At 27.5% G+C, this 24,657-nt stretch overlaps 1 protein-coding gene across 7 annotated transcripts in view; it reads left to right on the top strand.

Moving 5' to 3' along the window:
• LOC123270780 (atypical protein kinase C) overlaps nt 1-23,921 on the top strand; it is a 92,308-nt gene extending 68,387 nt beyond the window's left edge. For all 7 annotated transcript variants that reach the window (XM_044736926.1, XM_044736927.1, XM_044736929.1 and 4 more), the window contains 5 exons: nt 4,759-4,844; nt 9,711-9,984; nt 20,570-21,492; nt 21,885-22,000; nt 23,614-23,921. In XM_044736926.1, the coding sequence (XP_044592861.1) occupies nt 4,759-4,844; nt 9,711-9,984; nt 20,570-21,492; nt 21,885-22,000; nt 23,614-23,701 (1,487 nt within the window). In that variant the 3' untranslated portion in view covers nt 23,702-23,921. The remainder of the gene's footprint in view (nt 1-4,758; nt 4,845-9,710; nt 9,985-20,569; nt 21,493-21,884; nt 22,001-23,613) is intronic.
• The last annotated feature ends 736 nt before the right edge of the window (nt 23,922-24,657 follow it).

Here is a 24,657-nt window from a genome sequence, read left to right as displayed (position 1 = left end):
GGGATAGTTTGCCACCGGAAATGTATTAAATTAAAATTGTCAATTTTTATTATAATTACAAAAAATACTGAAATCCGAGCAAAAAGCAGTTTCACTGTAAAAAAATCACGCCAAGTCCACGTTCATAAGACTATTAAGAAAAAAAAATTTTGTTTCTTTACAAAAAGATATAAAATAAAAAATTAAAAAATCCAAGATACCGATATAGTTGTATATGATTTTCGGAAATTAAAAAAAATCTTTTTGTAAATTTAAAAATTAAAAGAAACCAATTTTGGAACGTACTTGGTGTGCATGATTGTGTACTTTAATTTTTTTTAAAAGTCCTAGAAGATAGATTTTAGGAATTTCATAAAAAGTGAAATATTTTGTAACCACGCACACTAAATACGTTCCAAAATTGTTTCTTTTAATTTTTAAATTTACAAAAATGTTTTTTTTAATTTCCGAAAATCATATACAACTATATCGGTATCTTGGATTTTTTAATTTTTTATTTCATATCTTTTTGTAAAGGAATAAAATTTTTTTTTCTTAATAGTCTTATGAACGTGGACTTGGCGCGATTTTTTTACAGTGAAACTATTTTTTGCTCGGATTATTTTATTCAGCTCGATTTTGGGAGATTTATCAAACCTTTGGAAACACACATACTCCCAAAAGGCTTTAGATGTAATTTCTCAGTTGAGTTTAGTTTAAATTTTTCAATTTGTCTATTAATAATATCTTAAAAACTTGTTTAATTTTAAATTTTATAAATGTCTTAAATTAAAAATGATAATTCTATGAGATTCTCTTCTTTATAATACCTTATATTTTTACTTAAAATTATTTACTTTAATTATTTTGATTTATTTTGAGTAAAAAAGTTAGGTTATACACTAAAATTAGTTAAAAAATTAATTTCTTTATTATTCGCTGGGTGCGTGACCCCACCGCCACCTGACGATACAACTTACGGTGGCTTTTAAGAAAATTTACATGTATTAGATGCCAAATAGTTATTTAAACGATTAAATAAACTTGAAAAAAATTTGTTTTTTATGTAAAATGTGACATATTACACAGAATGTAGATTAAATTAAAAATTTTTTCTTGGGTCAGTTGAAAATAGTAAGGAAAATAAACACAATAACTAAAACAAATCTCAAGTGAATTAGGTTAATCAGTGTTAAAATCTGTCAAGGTGTCTATTGTTAAATTAATATTAAATGTAAAATCAGTATTAATATTAAATATATAACAATCTGAAATTATATAAAAAATAACGAATAGCTCTATTTAACATAACTATATATTTACGAATGTATCTTAAATTTTTATATTCTTTATTTAATTTTGCAATCTATTACCCATAATATTATTTTTCAACCACAAACTTTAATAAAGGGTAAAAGTTTAGTCCTGGCTGAACATATGAGAGATGTTGAGCAGCAGCTATCCATTTTTTCGCTGATTTAATTTCCAATTGGCAACCGGAAATTTATAAAATTTACAATCACTATTTCTACTAGTATTTTACAATTAACTACACAACAATTTTGATGACCCATCTTATTTTATTTATTTAAATAAACTAACACACGTGTTATTTTCATAGCTTTTAGTAATAAAGAGCCACCCTTAGTTCTGTATTGTCCCGCAGCGGGCGCTGATATCAGTTTTGTGTCCCCCACTATGCCTTACGCACCCAGCGAATAGTGGCAACAACAACTGTAGTTCCATTTACCGCAGGCTGTAGTATGACCTGACACAACTCCAAATTGTGGGTAGATTTACTCCAATATTGTAGTTAAGCGTTAACTGTAGTAAAAAGTAAGATATGCTACAGCATGCGGTCTTTGTAATTCCAAGTGTAGTTCAATTTACTTAATATGCGGTTAACCAATTGCATAAAAATAAACGGTATATAACCTAAAATTTTTATAGTTTATAATTAAAAATTACTTACTGAGTTATTTATATATAATAAATATGGTAATTATTTACAAGTGGGGTTCATCCATGCTGGGCCATGTTATTTTTATTTTTTTTTTTTTTTTTTTTTGATCAAATTGATCATTTTTTTTTTAATTGTTCGTTTTTTTAATGTATTTTTCAAAAAAAAAAAAAAAAAAAAAATATATCAAAAACATCAAAAAAGATAAAATAGAAATTTTATACAAAAAAATGAGAGCCAATTTTTTTTCCAACTTTTGATGGCAAAAAAGCTTTCGAAATCTTTATTTTTTTTATATCCACGACATTTTTTATCATATATACGTCATAAAAACAAGCAGAATAAAAAAAAATTAAATAATGTTAATGCTTCACCTAGATATGGCCAAAAATAGGCTGGACCCCACTTGTAAATAATTACCCTAAATATTTTTGGGTTTTAAAAAAGTATGAATTTAAAAAAAATGTCTGTATTTTTTTTTTTTTATTTTTTATTTTTATAAAAATAGAAGGATTTATTTGTATTAAAAAATATTTGTTAATAGTTAACAAGTCTTTTATTAGAGACCACTTTTTAGTATTAAACAAATATTTCTTAGTATTTAAAATGATTTGTTTGTATTTAATAAATCTGATATTCATTTATTAAATATTAATAAATCTTTTTAAATACTAATAAATATTTGTTAAAGACTAAAAAGTGGTCTCTAATAAATGATTTATTAAATATTAACAAACATTTTTAACTATAAACAAATCTTTCTATCAGTGTGACGTTTAGTATTTTATTTACAGATGATTATTTATGAGACGCTACACGGTGAGAAATTTCTGTAGAAATTTACTATGCATACATAATAAGACTGAACCTTAATGACTCAATTCAAAATATTACCATAAAAATTTAAGAATATCATATTGTACCAATCAATATTTACTAGGGACCATAGTAAATTTGACCATGCAACTGTTACATAAACATATATAAAAAATTTTCGTAAACTGACAGAACAAAAACTGTTAGTGTGCTTAAAACTTTTCATTATAGTTTCATAGTAAAATTTCTGTTGCTCAGTCGACAATAAAAATTTATAAAAAAGTTTCACATTTAGTCACGTGTACTCGGTTTAAATTTAAAATTGTGACTATGAAATTTTCAAATGTCGCATAGTAAACGTTTGCGCGTCAGTCGCGACGCGCGCTCTTTCATTTTTTCGTGCTGCTTTGTTTTGTCAACATAAGTCTACAGACGCTATCAGTAGTGGTTAACGGTGTTATGAAAATTGCAATAAACATTAAGTTTTAAATAAATATTAGTTTATAAATCCATCAACACGTGAATAGTTAATGAAAATTTGTAAGATTCATAAATAATAAAATATTTAATAATTTACCGTGAAAAATTAAAATGAAAACAAACATTTGACGGTTAACCTGCAACCGACACTTCTAATAATAATAAAAAATAATTTAAAAGTTATATATTGTGTTTATAATTATTCATAATAAAATTAACTGCCAAAATAAATCCTACGTTCATTGTTAAAATGAAAAAAAAATAAAAAAAACTATATTTTAAAAAATATTCTTAAAAATTATTGCAAACAAAAAAAATCTTGTTTGGTTTGATATTTTTTTTGATTGCTAAAAACATTTTTTACTCTAAAATTTTTTATTTTTTACAAACGTTTTCTTATTTTTTTTTGCTATAGTACATTCGGAAATTTAAATTATTGCATATTTCATTTTACTATGGTACATTTCAATTTCTACCATTTACTATGTCTGATTTCATTTGTTTCGGAAATTACTATGGGCCATTGTAAAATTTTATTCTGAGTCAATAAGGTTCACTAGTAATATGCACCATTGTAATATCTAAAATCCATGCAGAATAAAAAATAATGGAAATTTCTCACCGTGTATAATAAACGAGTATACTAACAAGAGACTAACCCTAAATTGGCGAAATAGCGGGAACGGTTCCTTCTGTAGTACTTTCAACTCCCGCGTGGAGTATTTGTTATATTGCAGTGTGCAGTAGAATTAACCGCAAGATTGGAGTAAATTCAACTTATTGACTTAGTAAAATTTGACGCATATTGAGCTATCATTTATATGATATTTGTAACTACAGAAACATTTACTGCAATCTTGTAGTAAATGATACTGCACATTATTTTCCGTGCAATAAACGATTTATTGAGTAGCAATAAATAATTTGTTAAATACTACTGAATATTTATTTGGTGGAAATAAAAGAGTTTTAATAAATGATTTAGTAACTATTACCTAATCTTATTAAATAAAACTAAATCTTTTTATCAGTGCAATAAAATTAATTAACTGTTAAAAAATATTTAGTAACTTATTAATAAATTAAGTATTTTTCTAAAAAATATTTTTTAATATTAAAGTTACATTTGATAAATGAACTTGTTTTCCAATAAATAAATTTATGAAGCGTTAATAAATCCTTTTATCAATGAGTTACAGTTATTTTTACGGGTAAAAAACTTCCAATAAAAAATATTAAGAATCACAATAATTTATCTTCAATACTCGTATAAGAAAAGGCAATAATATATCTGAATGATAGCAAGTTGAAGTTGTTAAACTAAAATGTGAAAAATAAAAAGAAAACGTAAATAAATTTTGAAGCCATTTGATATTATTGATTTTGAAATACAATAAAAACCAATTTCCCCGAGTATTTATTAAATAAAATTCAATATACAGTCTATATATATATAAATCACAAAAGAAGAGCTTATATATTATATATTTACTTTAGAAGGTTTTATTTGTTGTTGTTTACAGGAAGCATATACAGACGGGGAGCGCGGAGGTGGAGGAAACTGTACCGAGTTAATGGGCACATTTTCCAAGCAAAACGTTTTAACAGAGTAAGTACTTAACTGGCACCTTCAATAATAAATAATTAATAATAAATGGAGCATTCCACAGTGACTGGTGGGACATTTGACTCTAGAATTCCATCAATTATAAGCTATAATTATGTGACTGAAACTTATACTATAGTAAAATTTATCTTATAATATAGAAGAATAACTAATTAACAACATCTCTTTGTCAAAAACATCGATTACTTTTTTAGTTTCTCGTAATTATCATTTGACTGAGTGTGACGGGTGGGACATCGAAAAATCCTTCTCTCTTACAGCGGTGTACTTAAAGTTGAATTTCAGTTCGACCACTAAACTTTTAAAAAATACTTTCCTCTCAATACAAAATTTATCCTACAAATATTCAATATTATGAAATATGAGACTGATTACCTACGAAGAAATAATTAAAAAAATTTTTTTTATTGTGACTGGTGGAACAAGTACAAAATGTCTACGTGAAGTTGTTTATTAAAAAGACTTTTATATTATTTCAACCTTAGAAACATTATTGTTTATATATTTCACTAGAAATTATTTAGGATAATTAAAAAAAAAACTAATTAAAAAAACACAAATAAAGGATTTAGCCTGCTGACAACACGATCTTGATAAACTTAGGTGTTAATTAATAACGAACATAAAAAAATTTGTTCTTAAAACTATAATAATAAATATGTTAGTTAATAACAAACATAAAATAAATTTGTTCTTAAAACTATTAATACAACATTTGACCCGGATGCAAGTTAGTACGGCTGAAAATTTACTAGGAGAGAAAAATCGATTTTCTTATTGATTAAAAAAAATTTTTTTTACAAATTAGTAAAATATAAACTTTTAATAATAAATTGGGATTAAATTAGAATGAATTAGAGAAATTTTTTAATTTTAGTCATTTTCCCATCTCGCATGAAATGTCTCTATAGTAAACTTTATAATATAGAAGAATAACTAACTAACAACATCCCTTTGTCAAAAACCTCGATTACTTTTTAAGTTTCTCGTAATTATCATTTGACTGAGTGTGACTGATGGGACTAAGAAAAATCCTTCTCTCTCACCGCAATATACTTAAAGTTCAATGTCAGTTCGACCACTAAACTTTTAAAAAATTCTTCCCTCTCAATACAAAATTTATCCTACAAACATTCAATATTATGAAGAATTAGACTGATTACCTACGTAGAAACAATTAAAAAAATTAGGAAAACGGTTGACCCTAAAGGCCATCCCTGCAACTTCCGGCTGATTTCGTTAATACATGGCCGTTTTTTTTGAGCTCTTCGAGCTCAAAAATACAATCTGTGTGATTGTTTTGAGCTCTTCGAGCTCAAAACGATACCTTTCCTATGCTTTGGAGCTCTTGAGCTCAAAAGTCTGATAGAAGTTTCATGGAACACTATTTTTTGAATTTTCAAACCACAATAACTTTTGAATGAATGAACCGATTTTTACGCGGTTGACGGCATTCTACGCAATTTTTTAAGCCTCCTAAAAAATTTCTGAGTTTTAATTGGTCAAACTAGAAATTTCGGAGTTATTCCGAAAAAACACTTTTTTCGGTTTTCTTTCGTTCACGATATCTCTCGAACGAATCAACCGATTTTGACCGGACTGGTGGCGATCGACGTGGTTTTTCAAGGTTAAGAGCTGATTAGTTTTTGGAATTGAACCATAAAGCCGTTTAAAAGTTATCTAAAAAAACCACTTCTGAAAAAATTTTGTTTCTTATTTTTTTTTATTTCTCCAAATTTCTCAAAATCTATCGGCCCGAATCGGTTCAAATTTTCAGGAAATTTAAGTTTGGCGAAGCCCTTTTAAATGGGATCAACCGCGATGAAATCGATTCAACCGTTCAAAAGTTATAAGAGGTTTACACACACACACACACACACACACACACACACACACACACACACACACACACATACATACATACAGACATAGTGACACCCTCGCGGGAATAATCAGGGAAGCTTCCTAGGACCTCAAAACGTCGAGATCTGATGAAAACTCGATTTTCGAAAAACGAGGTAAAACCAATAACTTCCCGATTTTTGAAAATCTTCGATTTTCTTAGCGGGAAGTTAAAAATTTTTTTTATTGTGACTGGGGGGAAAGGTATTGTATGCCTCAATCGCGAAGCGCGCAGGTATGCTCTACTCTCGCCTAAAAATCGTGATTTCGATTAAAACGTGATTTTCATAATTTAAACAAAAAAAATTATTGATAAAAAGCATATCAAAATAAATAATAGTTACTACAGAACACGTTAAAAAAATTTTCTTATCGATTAAATAAGATTTCTCAGAAAAAACTCGTTTTTCTGATTAATTAAATGAATAAGAGCGTGGTATTCACGGGAGCACTGGGCTTGATAACACCACAACTTTTTCAAAAATCACTTTCACGATTTAATTTTTTTTTTTTGTTTTATTCCTGAGGAAGTTTATCAAAACCCTTGTGAAAATTGCGTGTCAAAATAATTCCGTTTCGATACAGTTAATTTTTTTCGATTATCAGTTCGGTGACTTTTTCTGCGATTTCGGCAGCCATACACAGAAAAAAAAAATGTTTTTGAATCAAGTATATAATTTTGAAGAACTTAATATTCTTGATTTGAGTAGAAAAATTCTTGATTTAGGGAAATTTTTCTTGATTTAAGGAAATTTTACTTGATTCAAAAATTTTTCGTCTTGATTCAAGACAATTACCCTCTTCAGAATTATATTCTTGGCTCAAGAATTTTTCTCTTGAATCAAGTTAATTTTTTTTCAGTGTATATATTATTTTACCTAAACAGAATTGAAATAACTATTAACAAGCAAAAACTATGCATACATGATGGTATAATTACTAACTGTTTTATCATCTGTTAAAATTTTTCTTTAGCTCGACCTCCAAAGGTGATAATACTTCTAGCGGGAAAATTCAAATTAAAAACGAATAATTTTTGTTATGATCTAAATAATTTATGTATGACATGAGCGCTTAAGGCATGCTCATTTGGATTTTCCAAACTTTTTGTGACTGGTGGGACAAGTACAAAATGTCTACATCAAGTTGTTTATTAAAATCATTTTTATATTATTTCAACCTTAGAAACACTATTGTTTATATATTTAACTATAAATTATGTAGGATAATTTAAAAAAAACTAATTAAAAAATACAAATAAAGGATTTAGCATGCTGACAGCACGATCTTGATAAACTTAGGTGTTAATTAATAACGAACATAAAAAAATTTGTTCTCAAAACTACACTGCAAAAAAAGTTTTCTACTCAGCAGCATCTACTGTATAGTAACTCGATAGTAACGAGTGGATCGCTACGAGTAGCAGTCTAGATGTTGATCGTCGCGATATATTCAGTGCTGTTCACGAAACTATTGCTACCGTTAGTATACAGTTTTCTTAACCTCACTCTTTTCTAGAAAGCAACGTGTGGATCCTGATAGTAGCGATACTGTATAGTGCAGAGCAGAAAACTTTTTTTTCAGTATATAATAATAAATATGTTAGTTAATAACAAATCGAAAATGAATTTGTTCTTAAATCTATTAAAACAACATTTGATCCGGATACAAGTTAGTACGGCTAAAAAATTACTAGGAGAGAAAAATCGATTTTCTTATTGATTAAAAAAAATTTTCTTTACAAATTAGTAGAATGTAAACTTTTAATAATAAATTAGGACTAAATTAGAAAAATTTTTTAATTTTAGTCATTTTCCCATTTTGCGTGGAATGCTCCTATAGTAAAATTTATCTTATAATATAAAAGAATAACTAATTAACAATCTCCCTTTGTCAAAAACCTCGATTACTTTTTAAGTTTCTCGTAATTATCATTTGATTGAGTGTGACTGGTGGGACTAAGAAAAATCCTTCTCTCTTACCAAAGGTATACTTAGTCTAATTTCAGTTCGATCACTAAACTTTTAAAAAATACTTCCCTCTCAATTCAAAATTTATCCTACAAACATTCAATATTATGAAGAATTAGATTGATTACCTACGTAAAAACAATTAAAAAATTTTTTTTTATTGTGACTGGTGGGACAAGTACAAAATGTCTACATGAAGTTGTTTATTAAAAAGACTTTTATATTATTTCAACCTTAGAAACATTATTGTTTATATATTTAACTATAAATTATTCAAGATAATGAAAAAAAAACTAAATAAAAAACACAAATAAAGGATTTAACATGCTAACAACACGATCTTGATAAACTTAGGTGTTAATTAATAACGAACATAAAAAAATTTGTTCTTAAAACTATAATAATAAATATGTTAGTTAATAACAAACATAAAATGAATTTGTCCTTAAAATTATTAAAACAACATTTGACCCGGATACAAGTTAGTACGGCTGAAAGATTACTAGGAGAGAAAAATCGATTTTCTTATTGATTAAAAAAAAATTTCTTTACAAATTAGTAAAATATAAACCTTTAATAATAAATTAGAATGAATTAGAGAAATTTAAAAATTTTAGTCAATTTTCTATTTCACACACTGATAGAAGGATTTATTTGTATTAAAAAAATATTTGTTAATAGTTAACAAATAATTTATTAGAGACCATTTTTTAGTATCAAACAAATATTTCTTAGTATTTAAAATGATTTGTTTGTATTTAATAAATCTGATATTCATTTATTAAATATTAATAAATCTTTTTAAATACTAAGAAATATTTGTTAAGGACTAAAAAGTGGTCTCTAATAAATGATTTGTTAAATATTAACAAATATTTTTAACTATAAACAAATCCTTTTATCAGTGCATGGAATGCCCCAAATATTAATTGAAAATTAAATTTTTTATTTTAATAAAAATAAAAATAAATTTTAGCGAGCGTTCTGCGCCTTTTGTCAAGACCGGATCTGGGGTTTGGGCCGCCAAGGGTTCAAGTGCATCCAATGTAAGCTTCTGGTCCACAAAAAATGCCACAAAGTCGTGAGAAAACCCTGCTTGAGTATCCAACAACAATCGCAGTCACACGATTCACAATTGAACGATCGGAATGGCGACCAAGTGCCGCTCGATTCGTCACCGCAATCCAGTCCGAAGGCTCATTTGGATGACGAAACCGCGGAATCCAGTGTTATCGAGGATTCACGTCCACGTATGTTTGCACGCATCTCATTTATTTATTATTTATCATCTACATGTTAATTAGTTGCGTTATTAATAATCAACTTTGATATTTACCGACAAACTGGGTCAGTACACTTGATTTATCCCGATAATTTATAATTGACACCGGCAGATGCCTTTTTTGCTTTAGTCGATCGATAATTTTAATAATTTATAGTTTTCCAGCCTAAAAAATTTGTTATTTTTGGTTTGATAGCTAATTCAATATTCTAAAAGTCAAATTTTAATTAGTAATTAAAAAGTTAAATTTAATATCAGATAAAAAGCTCCTATTATTGACAGAGCCCCCACTATTGACACTTTATTTAATTTTATTATTTCATTATTAAAATCTGTTAATAATCACAATTGTTGATATTTCATAACAATTTTACATATTCTTAAAATTAAATAATAGTAAAATTTAATTCCAAGGTATAAACTATTTACCGCAAAAAAATTTCATTTTCTCAAGTAGGCCATTACTGCTTATACGTTTGTAATTTCTTAACAATATTGTTAAGGAGGTTTAAGCGAATCTAATGTAAAAAATAATTTCCAACTTTGAGCTTTGAAATTAAGTATACGTATAAATAAATACGTCATTTATCTAATCCCAAAATTTTAAAAAGATTCACCGTTTAGTTACTTAGATATTAAATTTAAATAAATAATAGTTTAAAAAAACTAAAAACACGCTTTTTATAGAAAACCAAACTAAAAAATAGAAAATAAATTTAAATTAAGAATAGTGTTAAAAATTTCAATAAATATAAATTAATAATAGTGTAAATAAAAAAAATGTATTTTATTTTAAAAAAAGCGTGAGGTGCATGGTGTCAATAGTTATAAATATTTTATTGACAGATATGAGTAGAGTGATTATCATTTTGATAATATCTTAAAAAGCACCACACCCTTTTTATAAAATAAAATACATTTTTTTTATTTACACTATTATTAATTTATATTTATTGAAATTTTTAACACTATTCTTAATTTAAATTTATTTTCTATTTTTAGTTTGGTTTTCTATAAAAAGCGTGTTTTTAGTTTTTTAAACTATTATTTATTTTTACTTTTTAGTTTGGTTTATTTATAAAAGCGTGATTTTTTAGTTTTTTTAAACTATTATTTGTTGATTATCAAAAATATTCAGGCGCGCAAATTACCCACGGAGAGTTACATACTGACATACTGACATACTGACATACAAGTGGAGCTAATAAAAAATAATTATTTATAAATATTATAAATACGGGGAATCAGAGTTCGATTTCGGAGAGCGAGCCTGAGAAACGGCTACCAGAACCAAGGAAGGCCGCAGGCGCGCAGATTACCCACGGAGAGTTACATACTGACATACAAGTGAAGCTAATATAAAGCGTGTAAAAAAAAACATATTTTATCTTCTTATACACGGGCTCTTATGGCGGACAAACTTTTGTCAAGACTTTAATTATTTTTTTCAATATTAACCTCCCAACTTTAACGGGTAAAAAACTATACACAAGAAACCTGGATTATTGCAAAATATAAAAACAATTTAATAATAATACATTACCGATATAATTTTTGAAATATTTAAAGTCAAATTTTATGTTTGTAATTCGTTTATGGTCAGCCATTTATTCGAATAAAGATTTGACAACATCGCGTCAACAGCTGAGAAAAAAGAAAAAGATAGAAATATAGTTACAGAGAGATAAATGTTTAACTCACACACTCATCCATATCTCAGTTAAGTTAAGGGTATAATCAAGCGCGCTATTGCCAAATCTGTTTATTTATTCCGGCAAGTAATACATACCAAAGTCATCTTATTACTTTACTTTATTAAATAAGTAAAAATCATCAATTATTAAATTGTTTAAATTATTTTAAATTAAAATAAAGATTTTTTACGAATATTGGGAAGACTAAAATTAAAAAAATATTTTAACATTATTTTGATTCATTAGTTACGTTCGAACTTCCTTAAGAAAGACCTTATTTTCAAATCTAGATTTGTCAATGATTTTTTATGTAATTGTATTGTTTAAAATTATTTTAGATTATTTATAGTCTAAATAACCATATAATCATTTATTTATACTTTATCGAGTTAAAATTAATTTTAAAATAGCAGATGTCAATGTCGGGGACACAAAAATTAACTTGCGTCAACTAACGACATTGGCCATAATGTAAGGTAACCTTACCCCCTCAACATACATATCAACGGATTAATGTTTACATACTGTCACGTGATTTTATAAGAATCAAAGTATTTGAGACAGAAAAAATTGCTAAAAAAAATCTGGTAAAAAATATAGAAAAGCTAGGTCCTGAACGCATTTTAAAATAATAAAAATTATTGATAGCTTTGCATAGTTAGTAAAAATTATTATTGCAATTATAAATTTAACTGTAATAAACGACCTGTCAATAATAGGGTCAATGGTATGTCAATAATCGGCTCTTTAAATTTTTTGCGCTGTCAATAATACATACATTCGACCTGTTGGTTTTAAGTTGATATAATTATTATTAAATTTATTGCTATTAAACTTAATTAATTAGATTATATAAGTAAAAACAATGATCAAGGTGTCCTATAAAAAAAAATGACAATATTGATTTGAAACGTGATAAAAAAATTCAAATATTCATGATCACTTTTATAGTGTCAATAATGGGGGATTTTACCTTAATGACCTTAAATTGTTTTAGATAAATTGATTGAAGTCGCATTTGAAATTAAAATTCTGGCCAAATGATGAGATAGAAAAAAATTAGTAAAGATATTTTTTGCAGAAAATTAAATTCCTTACAAGAAAAGTCTCGTATGATTTTTTCACAGTTTCAATATTTATTTATTTATTTATTTGTAAAGAAACCCCCCTCGCAATTTACAATAACTCGTGCAAAAAAAAATTCTGATTCAAAATGAATTTAAGATTGAAATTGAAAATATGAAATTCATATTTTGACACAAATATGAATTAGTTTTGAGATCAATTCAAATTTGAAATTGATTTGTAGATAAAAATTAGCACATCTGTAGAACTTTCGATCATGCTTCTGAATTTTAATTAAGACTTGAAAATATTTAGGATTAATTTTATATATAAAATATTCTTAAGTCTTTATTAAAGTTCTGAAGCATGATCGAAAGTACTACAGATGTGCTAATTTTTATTTACAAATCAATTTCAAATTTGGATTGATCTCAAAACTAATTCATATTTGTGTCAAAATATGAATTTCAATCTTAAATTCATTTTGAATCAGAATTTTTTTTGCACGGGAATATGTTACATTTTCATGTGTAGAATGTTTAATTAATGTTTAAAATTAATTTAAATCAGGATGTTGCAGACCAAAATGATGTTATGTTTTTTATTTCATTTATTTTAACATGCGACGTTTCGTCAATTTCATTCTGACCTCATCTCGCACCTAATTGTTTACAAACAAACAAACAATTAACAATTTTCATGTAAAATCAAAACCCGAATATAAATGTCTAAAAAATAAATTAATAATTACTTTAAAATTTTTACAATATAAAAAAACATAGTTCTTAATTTACAAAAAATTACTGCGCATGACATTTTAATATACAAACAAATTTTTTTATTTTATTTTTATATTTAGAGTCCGTGATAAACAAAATAAACCATATCCAATTAAATGAACCATATAACATCATTTTGGTCTACAAAATCCTGATTTAAATTAATTATTTATAGAAGAATTTAGACTCAATGTTTATGTACAATAAATAACATCTGTAAAGAGAAGATAGATTTAAGAGATTTGAGAAAAGAGAAAAAGAAAAAAAAATTCTTTAAATTAATAATATATAATATTAACCCCAGAATTTTGATTTTAAACTTTTCTAAACGCGTAGTCTAATCAAATACTTTGAAAGATTAACTTGAGATTTAAATTCTGGCTAAATGATAAGAGATAGTAGAAAATTGGTCAGATTTTTTTTCTGTAGATAGAGAATTAATTTTTCTACAAATAAGGTCTCATATAATTTTCTTTGAATTTTTGATAAAACCTAAAAAAAAAGAAGAAAATTAAATAAAAAATTTGTCAGCTCAATTTTTTAATTTAAAAAATTAGCAAAGATTTTAAAAACATCAAGAAATAAAAAATAAATGTCAAGAATATTTATAAATTTTTAAACGTCAATGCTTGCTTACACAATTTGAAACTCAAAACCTACTAATAGAATAATAGAGCCCATTTTCACTTGATTTTTTTTGGTCCTGACTGACACCGCTGGTCTATTTATAAATTTCATTTAGTTTACTGTAAACTGAAAAATGAACGAGTCAATAGTCATTTCAAAACAATCTGAGTTTCTAAAGATTTTTCAAGTGCTTTGACGGATTTTTTGGTTCTGAATATAAAAAGCGAATTTTTACGTGCGAATATACGGACCCTCTGTTACTAGAATAAATATTCGTGGTTTTTAATTGTAATTATAGATTTCGTGCCAACGCGAGGATTGTGCGTACTAACGCTCGTTTGAACATCAAACTTTATTTTACTTGAATCAATACACACAAACTTTAATTCGAGTTTTTTCAATTTTGCTTTGAAATAAACTATCAATAAATTGAGAAAATCGGTTATTTTTTTTTTTTTAGCAAAGTGAATGTTAATTGTATTCCGATAAATATCCGAATAGATAGTTTTACATTGAAATAAATTTTAATTAGCGTCATTAAGTTTCAATTGCCAAATTACTGAAAAATAATTAAAAAAATTTTCTCAAATTTAACTTTGTGAATATTTAATAATAGAAAATTTAATTTTTTACAAAAAAACCTCATCAATTCTCTTCTATTTCTTATCATTTATAAAAATTTCCTTTTGAAATTGAATTTTCAGATAATTTGATTCGGTCTCGTGATTAGATAATATTAAAATCAAAATTTTAGATATTCTGTTAGAAATTAAAAAAAAAATCACTAGAAATCTTTTTTGTCGGGAATAATATTTTCTACAAAAAAAAAGGATCTTATAAATTTTCTGCTATCTCTTATTATTTAGCCAGAATTTTAATGTCAAATAAAATTTTCATTAAGTATTTGATAAGACTAGTTTAGAAAAGTTTAAAATAAAAATTCTGAGGTTAATATTGAAGATATAAAAAAATCATATCGACGTTTTAATTAGCAAATTGTCTAACTCCACTTTAGAGAATCTTCCATTACTACAAAAAACAATTAGTTCAAACTTTATTATCACTTTAAAAAACAATTTAAAATCTATTAAAGGAATAAGGTAAAAGACCCAATACCGGAACGACGAAGGGTACATGACTGATTTTTATTACTTAGAAAATATTCAAATGGTTCATTAGTAATAATTATTCATCCAATCATATAGAATAAACATGTAGTTACGCGAAAATAATTAAATTTATCAATTTTGTCGAATTTAATATTAAAAAAAAAATGTTTTTTGAAAAAGTCTAAAAGACCCAGTATCGGAACACCTTAAATTCCTAGTCCCAATACCGGAATATGGTTGACCCAATACCGAAACTATAAATAAAACTAATTTTTTTAATCTAAAGAGTCCGCTTTTCGTAAGCTGAATTAATTAAATAATTAATTAACAAATCATAATACTTTATGTGAATTTTTCTGAATTTATAAAACTAATTTATAAAATGTTATCTTCGACTTAACTTTCGGCATCCTACTACTACCTACACTGATAGAAGGATTTGTTTATAGTTAAAAATATTTGTTAATATTTAACAAATCATTTATTAGAAACCACTTTTTAGTCCTTAACAAATATTTCTTAGTATTAAAAAAGATTTATTAATATTTAATAAATGAATATCTGATTTATTAAATACAAACAAATCATTTTAAATACTAAGAAATATTTGTTTGATACTAAAAAATGGTCTCTAATAAATGATTTGTTAACTATTAACAAATATTTTTTTAATACAAATAAATCCTTCTATCAGTGTATAAAAAATTAAGCAGTTAATTCAGAACTCAAATGACATGTATGCATAGTGAAACTAACAATAATTATTTAATATTAAAAAATCAAATAAATTTTTACTAAAAATCAAAAAAAAAAAATAAACGATTCGTGGTTATACTTGACGACACTTATGTAAAAAAGAAAATTTCAAAACAGAAATTTGCTTTTGTTCTTCAAGTTAAAATTTACGAATATTTGAAGCAATTTTTATAATAAAATTACTTTCTGTATTAAATGTTATTTCACAAAAACTTTTGTTGTTGTGCTTGATGTAAACAATCAACACAGTATATCGTAAATGTCAATAAATAATATCAATATGGCTGACTGTTCCGATACTGGGTATGAGCTCATTTCGGGTGTACCAATAGATGAACAGTAAATTTTAAATAACAATAGGGTCTTTTTTGTATTATCAATTAATTGCATCGAATTCTTAGTATTTGTATTAATATATAAAAAAAAAATTAGGAAAACGGTTGACCCTGAAGGCCATCCCTGCAACTTCCCGCTAATTCCATACTTAGGCGCTTAAAATTGCACCAATGACGTTTTTGAGCTCTTCGAGCTTAAAAATACAATTTATGGGTTATTTTGAGCTCTCCGAGCTCAAAGAGATTGCTTTCCTATGCTTTTGAGCTTTTCGAGCTCAAAAGTCTGAGAGATTTGATAAGACGCTATTTTTTGAATTTTTAAACCGCAATAACTTTTGAATGAAAAAATCGATTTTCACACGGTTGGCAGCATTCGACGCAGTTTTTCAAGCCTCACAAAGAAACTCAAATTTTGAATTGATCGCGCTAGGAATTTCGGAGTTATTCCGAAAAAACACTTTTTTCGGTTTTCTTTCGTTCACGATATCTCTCGAACAAATTAACCGATTTTGACCGGACTGGTGGCGATCGACGTGGTTTTTTGAAGTTAAGAGCTGATTAGTTTTTGGAATTGAACCATCAAGCCGTTTAAAAGTTATTCCAAAAAAACCACATTTGAAAAAAATTTTTTTTTCAGTTTTTTTAAGATTTCTCAAAATCTATTGATCTGAATCGGTCCAAATAGTTTTCAAAATCTAAGTTTGGTCAAGCCTTTTCGAATGGCACCAACCGCGATGAAATCGGTCAAGCCGTGACAACCTCGCGGGGATAGTCAGGGAAGCTTCCTGTGATCTTCAAACGTCGAGATCTGATGAAAACTCGATTTTTGCAAAACGGGGTGAAAACAATAACTTCCCAATTTTTGAAAATCTTCGATTTTCTTAGCGGGAAGTTAAAAATTTTAGTGAAAAGTATTTCCATTAGGTTTCTATGAGCTTAAGATCATCGAGTGATTTTTTAGCAAAACCATTAAGAGACCTTGATAAGTCAGAAATCTAAGACTATTGACATCATTAACATTTTTTTTCAATATTTCCAATATAATTTAAAGTTTCATTCATATTTTATTATGTAAAAAAAAGATTGAGGTTTCTAATAAAGAAAAGTTTGTTTAATTTGATTGAGTACAAGATAAAATATAAAATAATAATTGTCAAATCGTTCCGGTATTGGGTCTTTTACCTTAGTATTTTTGTTTGGACCATTCAAATAATTCATAATTGGACTATTGCTACATCAAAAAGTTAAAAAATCACTCTCTAAAAAATAAGGAGTTAGACCAATTGCTAATTAAACCATCGATATGAGATGTTTTTTGTACATTGAAAAAAAAAAAAAATTACGATTCAAGAGAAAAATTCTTGAACCAAGAATATAATTTTGAATAGGGTAATTGTCTTGAATCAAGACGAAAAATTCTTGAATCAAGTAAAATTTCCTTAAATTAAAAAAATTTTTTTAAATCAAGAATTTTTATACTGAATTTAAGAATTTCAAGTTCTTCAAAATTACATATTTGATTCAAGAATATTTTTTTTTCTGTGTAGGAAATTTGATTCTCTACAAAAGTCCTCATTAATTTTCTTCTATCTCTGATCATTTAGCCAAAAATTTCATGTTGAAATTTGATTTTCAGAGCATTTAATCAGATTATGTGATGAGATAATATTAAAGTCAAAATTCTAGGCTCTTTATTAGAGATTCAAAAAAATCTTATGAAACCTTTTTTTGTAGATAATTTAATTCTCTCCAAAAAAAATTTTATCAATTTTCCGCTATCTCTTATTATTTAGCCAGAATTTCAATCTGAAATTAATCTTTCAAAGTATTTGGATAGATTACGCGTTTATAAAAGTTTAAAATAAAAATTCTGAGGTTAATATTGAAGATATAAAAAAATCATGTGAGACATTTTTTGTACACTGAAAAAAAACTTAACTTGATTCAAGAGAAAAATTCTTGAATCAAGTAAAATTTCCTTAAATCAAGAAAAATTTTCTCAAGAATTTTTCTACTCAAATCAAGAGTATCAAGTTCTTCAAAATTATATACTTGATTCAAGAAAATTTTTTTTTCTGTGTAGGAAATTTGATTCTTTGCAAAAAAGGTTCCTATTTTCTATCTCTGATCATCTAGCCAGAATTTCATTCTCATAGTATATTACATACCTAGGCCAGTAAAATAAGAAAAGCCTAAGATCACATGTAATTGTTGGCCGAGGCGAAGCCGAGGTCAACAAACATGTGATCTGAGGTTTTCTTTTTTACTTCCCAAGGGCTGTATAATATTTTTTCTCACCTCCGGGCGGAAAGCGCCAATTTTTCTCCCGCTGCGCTAAACGAAAATGCCGCTTTCCGCCTCCGTCGAGGAGAAAAATAGTATACACACCACGGGCAGTAAATAAGAAAGCCTCAGATCACATTTTTATTGACCTCGGCTTCGCCTCGGACAACAATTACATGTGATCTGAGACATTTCTTATTTTACTGCCCTAGATGTGTAATATACTATTTTGTCCGAGGAAGGAGGAAAGCGGCAACTTTGTTTAGCGCAGTGAGACCAAAGTTGCCACTTTCCGCCCAGAGGGCGAAAAAAGTATTCACCAGAGCTGACGCGGTTTATTGTGCACTCAGGCCTAACCTTAAAATTGCTTTTGTGGGTTCTTATGTCGTTGTGTGTTGAAATTTATAATCTAAAAAATTATATCGAGTGAAAAATAATAAAAATTTTTAAAAATGAATGCGTTATCATCATCAAAAGGAAATTTTAAGGAATTTCGATACGGAAGCTAATCTAATTATAAGAACAGATACGTTACCTAAAAAGTCTGCAGATAAATATTTACACAGAAAGAAAGGTTCACTTGAACCAAGAAAATATTTTTCTTCCTAATTATTTTCTTGACACAAGAAATTTCACTTATTCCAACAAAATTAATTCCCTTGCTTCAAGAAATACGTGTCTTGATCCAAGACAATTTATTTAAATCAAGAAAATTTTCTTGTTTTGAGAAAATTTCTCTCTTGTTCCAAAAAATTAAGTTCTTGACAGAAGTAAATTTCTTTTCTTGAGAAAATTTTTCTTTTGCTCCAAAAAATTAAATATCTTAATAATAAATTTTCATTAATATTTTTATTGACGAACATGTCAAATGGGAAGATCAAATAATATTGAATCATTTTTTTTCATTCATTATTAATAATTCTTATAGTTCATGTACTGGTAATAGTTGTGATGAAAAAGAAAATATGCAATAATTAATTAAAAATAGTTGACAAATTACTCAAAATAATTAAAATTCTGATAAAATTAATGATTTTAATGTATTTGAGTAATCAAAAATTAATAAAAATAAGACTATTCAATTGAATTAATTTAATTTTAAAAAGTTACTATTATTTTTGTCTATTTAGATGAAGTCGATGCCCGCCCCCGACCAGCCGCACTCGCTTCGCTCGTGCCGCAAATGTCGGGCGGGCATCGACAACATACTAAGAACATTTAACTGTAACGTTAATTGATTTGTAAGTCAGCGTACTTTCAGCCGAAAATAAAGAAAAATATATATACACCACACGGGCAGAAAGTTTGAGATTCCTGCACTGTGCGCCATGATGCCCTCGGCTTCGCCTCGGTCATCATGGTGCACAGTGCAGGAATCTCAAACTTTCTGCCCTTGTATTGTAATATACTATTTTCAAAGTATTTGATTAGACTACGCGTTTAAAAAAGTTTAAAATCAAATCAATTAATATTGAAGATATAAAAAAATCATGAGATTTTTTTTGTACGAAATTTGATTCTCTACAAAAAAAAGGTCCTTACTAATTTTCTTCTATCTCTTATTTAGCCAGAATTTCAATTTCAATCGATTTATCTCAATTTATATCAAGTTTAACTTTCTGAATTTTAACAATTTTTTTTTTTTCTATTTTTGGAACATTTAACCGAATTTTAAATCGACCCCAAATTTTTGTGTCTATAATTTTTAAAATATCAATAATTCCATTTTTTATTTGTAAAATTTTCTTATAAAATGCCGAATTCAGAAAAAAAATAACTGGATAATTAATAAAGCATCTAATTAAAAATAAAATAAATTAACAATGCATACAAAAGGTCTTTGTCACATTTTTAATTTTTTTTATTAATCAGAATTAAATAAAAAAATTTTACTAAATTTTTCAGGCACGAACGATGAAGGCGAAGAATTGGCACTGGACGTTGTTGCAAACGCGGACGGAACAAACGATCTGCAGCGGCAATATTCTCTTGCAGACTTCGAGCTGATCCGTGTAATTGGTCGCGGATCTTACGCAAAAGTCCTTATGGTTGAGCTGAAGCGTACGAAGCGGATCTACGCAATGAAAGTGATAAAGAAGGCGTTGGTAACCGACGACGAGGACATAGATTGGGTGCAAACAGAAAAGCACGTGTTTGAAACAGCCTCTAACCACCCGTTCTTGGTGGGACTGCACTCCTGCTTCCAGACGCCGTCCCGGCTGTTTTTCGTAATCGAGTTCGTCCGAGGAGGCGACCTGATGTTCCACATGCAACGACAACGGCGTCTTCCTGAAGAGCATGCAAGGTTCTACGCTGCCGAAATAAGTCTCGCCTTAAATTTTTTACACAAAAAAGGAATTATTTACCGCGACTTGAAGCTGGACAACGTTCTGCTGGACCACGAGGGACATGTCAAGCTTACCGACTACGGAATGTGCAAAGAGGGAGTTAGAGATGGCGATACTACTGCCACTTTCTGCGGAACGCCTAATTATATTGCTCCAGAGATCCTCAGAGGGGATGAGTATGGATTCTCCGTTGATTGGTGGGCGCTTGGAGTTCTGCTCTATGAAATGTTGGCCGGAAGAAGTCCCTTTGACATTGCCGGAGCCTCGGAAAATCCCGATCAGAACACCGAGGACTATCTGTTCCAGGTGATTCTGCAGAAGACGATAAGAATTCCGAGGTCTCTTTCTGTTAAAGCTGCCTCGGTGCTCAAGGGGTTCCTGTGCAAGGAGCCTAACGAGAGACTTGGATGTGGAAGGGGTCCTTCTGCGTTTTTAGATATTGTGGGGCATCCCTTCTTCAAGGCTATTGATTGGGAAATGGTAAGTTGGAAATTCGAGAGTTTTAGTTTTGTAATTTTTTTGTTTTATGGAAGATTAATCAGTTTGAAATTCTCAATGAAATATTATAGGTAGAAACATAAGGACGTTTTGTGTAGAGAAATTTTTACAGAAAAGGTTTCTGATGATATCTTTATATTTCATTTATTTATTTATTTATAAGTAACCAAACCCAACAACCGTAGCCGTTAACAGGGTTAATAATCTTTATACAAAGCAATTGTTCTTAAAACTATTTTTGTAATGACAAGACAACTAGAAAAAAAAAAAATAAGACAACATATTCGGATTGCATCAAAAAATTTCGGTTTAAAAAATTTCATAGTGATTATATTTTATCAAAGCTAATGTTAATAACTTTTTTTTATTTACAGCTTGAGCAAAAACAAGTAACTCCACCGTATAAACCGCGACTGGACTCGGACCGGGATTTGGCTAATTTCCCACCAGAGTTCACGGATGAGCCTGTTCATCTTACACCCGATGACCAGTAAGTTTTTTTTCTTTTTTACTCAAAAAAATTTTATTTTATTAGAATAATAACGCGTTCTTTTTTTTTCGAAATTTTTTTTTCGGGAATCAACGTAGTTTCGTCCGAAATATGCCGAAATGCAAAAAAAAAATTTATACGCCTTTATGGCTTCCGGGACCCACTTCGGATGCCATAAGGGCGTATAATAAAAATTCTGTTTTTTTTTTTCAAGTCCAAAGAAAATTTTTATATGGGAAAAAATTTTATTTTTGCATTTTTACACGTTTCATAGAAAAATACGTCGGTTACCAAAAAAAATTTTTTTTATACGCCCTTATGGCATCCGAGGTAGGTCCCGGGAGCCATAAGGGCGTATAAAAAAAATTTTTTTTGGTAACCGACGTATTTTTCTATGAAACATGTAGAAATGCAAAAAAAAATTTTTTTCCATATAAAAATTTTCTTTGGACTTGAAAAAAAAACAGAATTTTTATTATACGCCCTTATGGCATCCGAAGTGGGTCCCGGGAGCCATAAGGGCGTGTGAAAAAAATTTTTTTTTTCGGGAATCAACGCATTTTTCTATGAAACGTGCAGAAATGTAAAAAAAATTTTTTTCTTTAAACTAAAAATTTTGTTTGGAAAAATAATAGAATTTTTATTATACGCCCTTATGGCATCTGTAACGCGATAATATTAATAAATAAAAAAAATAATAATAATTATGAACAAAAATCATTATTATTATTATTATTATTATTATTATTATTATTATTATTATTATTATTATTATTACTAGCAACCTTCCGTGACTTGTGAACTATAAATAAATAAAATTTTGCTTTATTAAATAATAATTTTTATTAAACTGGACTGTACTTTCTTAAATATTGACCTTTTTAAAGATATAATCTCATCCTGATATTACACTCATCAAGAGCTTTCATTTGAGTACCCACATGCATTTTTGATATATTTTTCATATATACATATATATAATATATTTTAAAAATATAAGCTCATCCCGATGTTACACTTGACAAGAGCTTTCATTTGAGTACCCACATGCCTTTTTGATATATTTTTCATATATACATATATATAACATCTATAAATATATGAAAAATTGATGTGGATATTCAAATTAAAGGTCTCGATGAGTGTAACATCGGGATGAGATTATATCTTTACAAATGTCAATAGTTCACGAGATACAAGGTCATTTCTTAATTACTTGTAAATTTTAAATAAATAAAATTTTGCTTCATTAAATAATGGATTTTGTTAAATTGCTCTGTACTTTATTAAATATTGACCTTTTTAAAGATATAAGCTCATCCCGATTTTACATTCATCAAGAGCTTTCATTTGAGTACCGACATGCATTTTTAACATATTTTTCATATATTATATATGTACATATATATAATATATAAATATATGAAAAATTGATGTGGGTACTCAAATGAAAGGTCTCAATGAGTGTAACATCGGGATGAGCTTATATCTTTAAAAATACCAATAGTTCACAAGATACAAGGTCATTTCTTAATTATGTATCTAGAGATAGAGCATTATCAAATGCAGCCTAAATACTTATCATAATAAATTAACAATAAAAAAATTTGCAGGCGAGTAATTGAAGAAATAGATCAATCAGAATTCGAAGGGTTCGAGTACGTAAACCCACTGTTGATGTCTCTGGAAGACTGCGTGTGACACGAGCGGCTAGATGAAGAAATCTATCGTGAGGATTATCACCAAGAAGAGTATCACTGTCATTATCATTATCACCGTGACTATGAGCCTCACCACAACCACGATTACAATTACGATTACAACTACCAGCATCAACAGCTGCACTATATCCAAGAACTCCGGAGCAAATTACTCCAGCAGTCTTCTTCTGGTCATTCTGTTAATTACGGCACTACTGATAGATATAATAATTCACTAAACTCACAAAATATATTTATGGTTAACAATATTTATAACAAGGATCAGATTGAAAACGATAATTCAAATTACATTTATAATCACTACAGATTATCTCCGCCGTCGCAATTTCACTGTCAATCTGATAACACCGTTCATTTTCAACGAATTGAAAATATTAATGACAGCCATATTGTTAATAATGAAAATGTTAATGATAATGATAATGTTAATGATGATGATGATGATGATGAAAATGATGATGAAGATCGTAGTTGTACTGAATACGACGACGTCGAAGATAATCCGCGGAAAAAATTGTTAAAACAGATGTTCTGCCTTCCGTTGAATTAATTTATTAATTTATTATTAATTATTATTTTTAGTATTATTTTATAGAATTTTTTAAATTTAATAGACACCACTTTTTTAATGCCACGATTTCGTAAGCTTTATTCAAAAAAATTTTCATTGCAATACTAAAAAAATATCTTTTAAATTTTAAAAAAAATTATTCAGAATTTTTGTAACTAAATTATTTAAAAAAAATATTTAAAAAAATTTTCACTAATAATTTTTTAAAAATTTCTATGCATGAAATTTTGCAGCAAAATTTTAATAATAATTTAGTTTCAAAAAAAAATTTTAATTAAAATAAAAAACAATTTTTAAATTTCTTAAATTATAAAAAAAAAATTATTCAGAATTTTTTTTTTTTAATTTTTGTAACTAAATTATTA

The sequence above is a fragment of the Cotesia glomerata genome, linkage group LG8 (assembly GCF_020080835.1).
Source record: "Cotesia glomerata isolate CgM1 linkage group LG8, MPM_Cglom_v2.3, whole genome shotgun sequence".
NCBI classification, from domain to species: domain Eukaryota; kingdom Metazoa; phylum Arthropoda; class Insecta; order Hymenoptera; family Braconidae; genus Cotesia; species Cotesia glomerata.
Note: the sequence above shows the minus strand (reverse complement) of the source record. Positions and strands in the feature narration are given on the sequence as shown.